The sequence below is a fragment of the Chinchilla lanigera genome, unplaced genomic scaffold (assembly GCF_000276665.1).
Source record: "Chinchilla lanigera isolate Chin_1 unplaced genomic scaffold, ChiLan1.0 scaffold00012, whole genome shotgun sequence".
In the NCBI taxonomy this organism is placed as follows: Eukaryota; Metazoa; Chordata; class Mammalia; order Rodentia; family Chinchillidae; genus Chinchilla; species Chinchilla lanigera.
Window position 1 is genome coordinate 21429175 of NW_004955413.1, and position 8065 is coordinate 21437239.

The window sequence follows — 8065 nt, forward strand, 5'->3', positions numbered from 1 at the left end:
TGTGATAACTAAGCTTGATTGTGTCAAACTGATAGGTTTTGGAATCTGGCCAGGGGACTAGTGGAGCACACTTCTAGGTGTTTCTGGGTGGGCCATGGAGGTGTGGCCTTAGGGTCTATGTCTGGTCTCTTACACTTTTCTTTCTGGTGCTGCTCCACTGCTGCGCTTTCCAGCCGCCATGAGCTAGGATTCTTCATTCTGCCATGCTCTTCAGCCATGTTTCTGTCTTGGAGCCAGTCAATCATGAACCAATACCCAGAAACCCAAGCCAAACTAAACCTTCCCTTCTTTAAAATGTGGGTGTTCGGTGTTGTGTTCCAACAACAGGAAACCTGATTCACAGAGCTGGGAACAACTAAAATAACAAGGAAGAGTACAAAGAAACTTGGGGCATGTCAGGATCTAAGAGTAACTGGAAGAAGAGCAACCTTCACAGGAGGCTAAGAAGAAACTGGAGGAGGTCCAAAGAGAAAATGGTGTCCCAAGAAGTAGGCAGAAACATTTTGAAAAAGAAAAAGTTACCATTAACAAAAGCCCCACAGAAGTGGCAGGTAAAAGGCAGGCCTGGTGGCACATGTGTGTAATCTTAGCCCTTTGGTAGGCTGAGGCAGGAAGATCACAAGTTGGAGGTCAGTTTTGGCAGTTTAGCAAGACCCTCTCTCAAAATAAAAAAATAAGATACAGCTAAGTGGTAGAGCACTTGCACAGCACGCCTGAGGCCCTAAATTCAAAACTCAGTACCACAATAAAAACGGGCATAAAGGGAAGGAAGCGGGTTAAGAGAAGGAAGGCAAGGGAAAATGAAAGAAAAGAGAGACAGAGACAGAGACAGTGACAGGCTAGGACTGAAAGATTTTTTTGGGCTGTGAAGGATCTAAGGAATGACTTGCCAGGAATTTTGAAGTGGAGCACACTGTTGTTGACCAGACCTGGCTTATTCTGCAGCAGTACAAGGACATGAGTATGTGCAAATACAGATGGAGGATGAAGAATGCATCCTACGTGATGACCCTCCGGGACCCACACACAGGAATCTAGAAAGTGCTGTAACTCTAAAGATTGCTTCTAAAGATGTTAAAAAACCCTTCTCTCTCCCTCTGAGGAAGGCTACAACGAACGTTATGCAATTGCCCAATTTCTTTAGAAAGTCCCAACTGAATATCCAGTTGGAGAAGACAAGACAGTTTCTAAGGACACCCACTGACATCCCTCCATCCTTCTCCACCTTTCCCCCAAGGAATGTGTGCTGCAGCTTTAGCACCATGAGAATTCTCAACCCTTCTTTTTCCCACTAACAAGTAGCATTGTTTGGAAGTTTTATTTTTGTTTTGTTTCATTTGCTCTTGTTTGTCATTGCGCCATTTGTCATTTCTGAAGCCTTTTTTCCCAAAGCCACAGCTGTTAGATGTGTCACACAGAGAAGTGTCCTGCTTTTCAATGTATTGGGGGGCCAGTTAAAGCAAAAATGTATCAGTTTTGAATTAGGTGTGGCTTCTGCTGGCCACGAGTGGGGACAGTGGACTGTAGAATTTCTAATTAGCTGTAATCATATCGTTCCCTTCCCTGACCCTGGCACATCTGGGAAGATCAGGTTACCAAGCAGCGAAGCCAGAGGAGATGCGTGTCTCTGGGAAGCATTCCTAGCTCTCGGGCTTTGCAACATGCTGCGCCTTTGGGTGTGAAGCTGTCCATGGGCAACCTGGCAGGAGCTTCAAAGGGAAATGTGCACTTTCCGGAAACGGCGGTGTCAGAGCCCCTGGGTGCAGGTGAGCGTATCACTCCCTGGGATGGGTGAGACTCCTCAAGAAAGTCCAGGAGGGTGTTTCTAAAAATGCTCTGCTTTTTGGCAACATCTACGAAGGCCTGCGACCTCCACAGCAAATCAAATGAATGTATAAGGGAATTCGACGCACCGATCCTCCTTTTTTGCAACAGTAATGAGAGGCTAAAATAAAAACGTTACTTTGCCTTGGTTTCTATGATAAGTCAATAAGAAATACAAATAATAAAGGTAATGCCCACGGCTGATAACCAGGCACCTGTGTCTGTGTATTTCCTCCTTCAAGCAAGGCAATGCCGAGGAAGATGCCTTCTGAAAATATCCTGTCATTTTTGGTGTTCACTATAACGCTGATGACAAGTTCCGAGGCACCCTCTTTATCTAACAGGCACTGGATGTCAGAAAGTGAGGTCCCCATCTTATCGGAATCTGGTCCGGAAAAGCTCCCTGTGGTTAGGAAAAATAAGTTAAATAAGCCTCAGTGACAGGCGTTATGGGCATAGAATATTTTCTAATTCTTAAACCATAAAATATTTATTGAGATATTTTTCCTACAAAGTCAAATATGAGAGAGCCTGAGTAGAAAACATTAAAAACCCATAAACATGAAATTTTCATTAAATATCCAACACCTGTAAGTGTTTTTTCTTAACAAATATTTTAGAAAAAGAATATCAGCTTTATGTTTTGTCCTTAATTTATGCACCAAGAAACTATCATTAAGTTTAACTGTTTTTTTCCAAAGTTACAGGCAAAATCAATTATACGTTCAAATCTGTTGTTTAAAAAATGCCAAATTATACAAAGGTTTATAATAATGCTTCTTCAATAAATATTTTATAGTAGTCACTTAAGTAAAATATTACATGGCATGAGAACCCTTAAACGCAGGGAAAACTGCAGTCTTACCTCCCCCCTGTGTGGTTTTGGAGTAGGTTCCTGACAGATGCCCATTCATACCAACTCCGTAATCACCTTTAAAGTATCGGTTCAGGAGGATTTTTCTTAATGTGCTACCCTAATAAAAAGAACAAGAAAGGTGTTAGTTGTTCCGTCTTTTTCTAATACTGTATAAGCCAGAGTACTGAAGTGCTACTTAATATGCATTTTATTGGCTGATGCCAAGACATGGAAAATATGATTCTATACCCAATAATATTCTTTTGTTCTGTTTCAGTTGTTGGTGTATCTTTGCGATACGTAATAGTCACACTCCTCCTATACATATCCTAGCCTGATCATTCTCCCTTTCCCTTCCTCCCTTCCACCCTCCCGTCTTTTCCTCTCCAGGTCTTTTCCGCATCTCCACAAAATCTACTCCCCTGTCTCCTACCACATCTTTTATTTTGCTCTTTAAATTATTTCTAGTTTGGGTTCCTCACAGAAGAGGAACCATATGGTATTTATCCTTCTGTGTCGCAATTATTTCACTTCGCATTATTTCTGGAAGCGATACATCTGTTCACAGCATACACTGTGGTGAAGGTGTGATGGGTGTGACCCTCAACAAGTTGTATACATTACATATATACCACTCTTTGACTGTCAGTCCTACCTCAATAAAGTGGTTTTAAAAATAAGTTTGTTTTGGGGGGAATCAAAAGATGGATGGGGTCAAGGAAAGAGGATGAAAAATGGAATTACAATGTGTTATATACAGGTACCAACTCCCAACAACAGAGGTAAACATTATCTCCTACACACATACACTAATAAAAAAAATGATCTGGAAAAAACCACTAGTCAATAAAGCAAGGACAACTTTTAAAAGAAATGTTTCCCTCTCTCAGAAACAAAAAAATTCAGTATTTTTAACTGAATGCACTAGAACAAATCAGAAATGTCATAAAAGTTGGAGGTAACAGTGTTGGTAGAATATCAGTAGTACCTAAAGAAAACACAAAATAAAAAACACCCTAAGAATTGAAAAGCAAAACCTCAGTTAGAGGATGTTAGGTAAGTGAGTTGAAAAGTTGCTGAGGACACCAAAGGTCTTCAAAAAATTAGCTTGGTAAAGCACAGTGAATTCTATCCAAACTCCAAGAAGCGTTATTCACAAGACAGTGGACAAAAGATAGTATATTACTTTATAAAACATGCATGAAAAAAAGTTCCTAAGTCTTCAACCTTGTCCTGATTATAGGATATTTTCCCGAGAATACAGTCTGCAATGTAGTTGCTTGCATTTACATGAGAAACATAGATGATAATGCCAAATCTTCCCTTTTACCCACGAGTAACAAAATGAAAAGAATGACTAAAAAGTACGGTTTGAGGAATACTGTGTAAACTATTCAAGTCAACACAACTCCTAGGCGCTACGCCCTCTTGCAGGTGAGGAAACCGTGGCCTGAGAGCTTATGTGACCCGCAGCAGAGCCATCGGCTACCAGGTGGTTGAGGAAGCCCTTACTGGACTCCTGATTTTGAAATCCGGGCCTCTTCCCCACGTCTTTCTACACCACCCCCTCAGGGCCCTTCCCTAGTGCTGAGACACATGGCCCTCATCACCCCCTTCTCCATCCCATGCTTCCCTCAGCCTTTCTCAAATTCCAAAGGTCTCGGTTATTTTGCTGTGCTCCCTCCCCACCCTTCCTTTCTCCATCTGCAGTTTTCATCTAATCCTCCATTGCACAACTGCTTCCTCAGATCTGACCGCCAGCTGTGTGTCCTCCAGCCCTGACCTCGCTCTCCTGAGCCTCGGATTCTGTTTCTATTTAGACATCCTTATCTCCGTCTTGAGGTTCTACTGGCACCTCAAACTCAATTTTTCACAGTGGAATGCTCCCTGCCTCCTGAATAGGTTTTCCTCTCAATTTCAGTTTAGTTTAGTGAGATTCTAATCGTTCTGGTCACTTAGGCACCAAACCTAAGGAATCTTCTACTACCCCTCACCCCATCTTGTGAAATCCCTCCTTAGCAACTGTCGTATCTAGAGTGCTTTCAGAGTTTTCTACTTTAACCAAATTGAACTATGGGAGCATTTCTCAGCCGAAATGTCTAAGTCTTTCTCTGCTCACATCATTTTCTCTGTCTGAAATGGTTTTCTTCTATCTTATTTACGGACAGGTCTTATCTTCTCTCTCCATTCTGTGAGTATTCATTAGGTACCTATTGTGTCAGGCATTAGCCTAAGAGCACAGGATATAACCCATCCGTCAGAGTTTACCATGAGATGAAGTCAGACACAGAGACATACGCTGGGTGCTAGGGAAGCACAGAAGGGGAAGCAACAGGCTCTGAGGAGGCTTTATGTGGCGTATGTCCTAACCCACAATGTCCCAACAGATCTATCTGATACATGGTTCGTGAGTAACAAGTAAGCTCTAAATGTTATAGTGCCAAGGATTTTAATAGGCCCTCAGTGTCTCCAGTTGCTTATCTTTATAGTGACTTTTACTTATTGTTACTTTAATTCTTAGAATGGAGACATTTATCTTTGCTTCTTATTTCATGTTTTCTTCAAGACCATTTCAAGTAGTACTGTAGTAAGTAAAGGTGATGACAAGTCTTGGAAGAAATAGTGAGGTATTACAGCTTATTCTACCACTAAATATAAATCTGCTCTCCCTTATAAAACCTACGTAAGGCACCTAGAGGATAAGAAAAATGAAAACAGTCATTACTTCCTTTTTAAGGGAAAGTCTTCACAGTTGAATTAGCTCCATCTGGCAAAAGGGTGGTGGGTCCAAAAGGAAACACAAAAGAAAGTATTTCTCTGGTGTCAAGTGGGCTTTTCCTGTGTATCTCATCATAGCTAAAGAGATGGCTGTGAAGGAATTTTTAGACTCATAAACTATTGGGTTGATGTTATAACTTAGGGAGAAAAACGTGAATTCATATGAACCGAAGCACCAATTTTCTTTGAAGGACAGTTCAGTTTGCGCAAGTAATGCTGGGTCTTACATTCTCACACACAATTCTCCCTAAGCTTGCAAGGCAGACAGGGGCGTCTGCAGGGGATGAAGGAGGCAAACATGAACACCCAGGCCTCTTTTGTTGAAATCACACATGTCCTTGTCAGTGTGTGGGAGAGAACCTGTCCTGAGAGGGGCCAGATCCGCAGGACCCCGCTCCCTTTTCACTCTCTGCAAGATCTTTGACCCACGCCTCTTAATCACACTACTCTAAGCATCCAACCCAAACACCATTTTGTTTAAAAAAAAAAAAAAAATCCACATTTTCACCTTTGTTTTAAAAAAAATCCTTTATATTGCCAGAAGAACAAACTGTTTAAAACCAATAATAGAGTAGAACTATGTCACCCTAAACTAAAATAATCACCATATTTAACAATATTTTAAATGCCCTCAGACAGATAAAATCGCAAATGTTTATCAGGCTGCTAGACAGAAAAGTCACACAAATAACACTCTTCTAATCCAATTTCAGCTTAATGGGAATATTTTCCAAATGCACAGTGCAGGCGGTATCATGGGAAAGGGAGCGGACTTTTATAGCGGACTCCTTATATACCTGTTCTGGGCTCTGGAGCCAAACTGCCCAAGTTCAAGCCCCCTCTACACTATTTACTAACTGGGAGAGCTCACGCAAGTTAGCTCAGCCCTGTGGGTCTCATTCCCTCAGTTGTCAAATGAAATAATGTCAGTACCTACTCTCATAGGGTCCATGATTAGTTAAAATTGCATAAAATATTTGGAAGAGTTTCCAGCACATACTAAGTGCTACAGAAGTTGTGTATAGTTGAGCCTTTCCCTATGGGTATTAATATTATCCAGATATGGAATAGCTTACAGCTTTGTGATTTGCCCACATTTTCCCACTTTATGCCTAACCTTCCCAAGAAAATGAAACTTCCAACAAACTAAGAAAATGGCAACAATGGTAAGTGATAAACTGCCTGAAAATACCTAATTTTTACACTATTAATCAGCCCTTGAAATTGCATATTTGTGAGCTAATTTGGCAGTATCAACCCAAAGCGTGTGTATATGTCACTATATAAAATGTATATGTCACTATATAAAATGTCACTATATGATTGCAATGAAAGTGGAAAAGATTCTATCTTGGCTCAAACTCTAGTTTCCAGTTAAGACAAATTGTGGTGCTAAAAGTAAATGAAGACTAGGTATAGATGGGAACAAGATTTTAATGTATTTTAGTCATCCTCTTTAAGAACAGAAAATTCATCCCCTTTAAGAATGGACAACATGCTGGGCATGGTGGTGTACACCTGTAATCCCAGCACTCAGAAGGCTGAGGCAGGAGGATCGTTGTGAGTCCAAGCCTGGGCTACAAAGTGAGCTCAAGGCCAGCCTGAACTGCTGTGAGACAGTTTGAGACAGTGGGACCCTGTCTCAAAAAGACAAAAAAAAAAAGAATGGACAACTTCAATGCTGTGACACCACAAGTTCAAAATAACTGACTTTAACAGTAACTGTTGTCATTTATCAGGTTCTGACTTAAGAGGTGAAGGCAAGTCCTATGTCAGAGCTCTCCACGGGACATTCTAAGTGGCCCTCACTCACTAGAGTGTGATGAGTTACATCATGGATGCTTAGACACAAATCATTTCCCCAAATTACTTTAACTCACATAAAGTAACTATAGAACCCTTACCAGAAATTTGGCTGCCATGGTTGTAAACGATTGTCTCAGAGCTGTCACAGTCATGGCAGAAATTTGGGGAAGAACTAAAAGCATGTCAAGTCACTTGGAAAAGCATCCTACCACAAGTGAGAAGTCTGACTTCTGTACTGGTCCTGCAGCTCCAAAATGAATTCCTGACTGGATCCTCCATGGAAGGTGTCTTTGCCGAATTAAGCCAAATGAGAAGGAATGCCCACACAGTCTTTTCAGTACCAGAGTCAATTCCAGGCCACAAGGCACTGCTTTCAGCCAATGTCTTCATGTGAACACATCCCAGATGTGCTCAGTGTCATGTAGCCAAGATAACTAACAACCACTTGCTGAAATTACAACAAAATATCTCCATAAAAAGGCATCTTTTGTAGCCAGAGAAGCCCTGCTGACAGATTGTGAATATCTGGGAAGACTGTTTTCTTCCTGGTCACTCCCTGTTAAGTGCGTCCAACGTATCAAAACTTAAGCAATTCAAATTACTGTCTTTCATGGATAGAAAGGATACTAAAAATCTATTAATCTGAGAAAGGACTAAAGGTTTTCTTTTATTTTTGAGGAAGCTCAGCACTGCTTTAATGGCAATTAATAGCCTTAAGATAGCAAAGAGTTCAAAGGCATGATAGCTGACATATTGATTCCACATTTGTTGCCATCCCTTTGGAAAAATACACTACTAATA

The 8065-nt window shown here is 41.0% G+C and overlaps 1 protein-coding gene across 1 annotated transcript in view; it reads right to left on the reverse strand.

Moving 5' to 3' along the window:
- Window positions 1–8065, reverse strand: part of Itpr2 (inositol 1,4,5-trisphosphate receptor, type 2) — a gene marked incomplete in the record, with an annotated part of 429938 nt that overhangs the window by 139502 nt on the left and 282371 nt on the right. Inside the window, 2 exon segments of the mRNA XM_013511399.1 lie at window positions 2040–2227; window positions 2690–2798. Of these exon segments, the coding sequence (XP_013366853.1) occupies window positions 2040–2227; window positions 2690–2798 (297 nt within the window).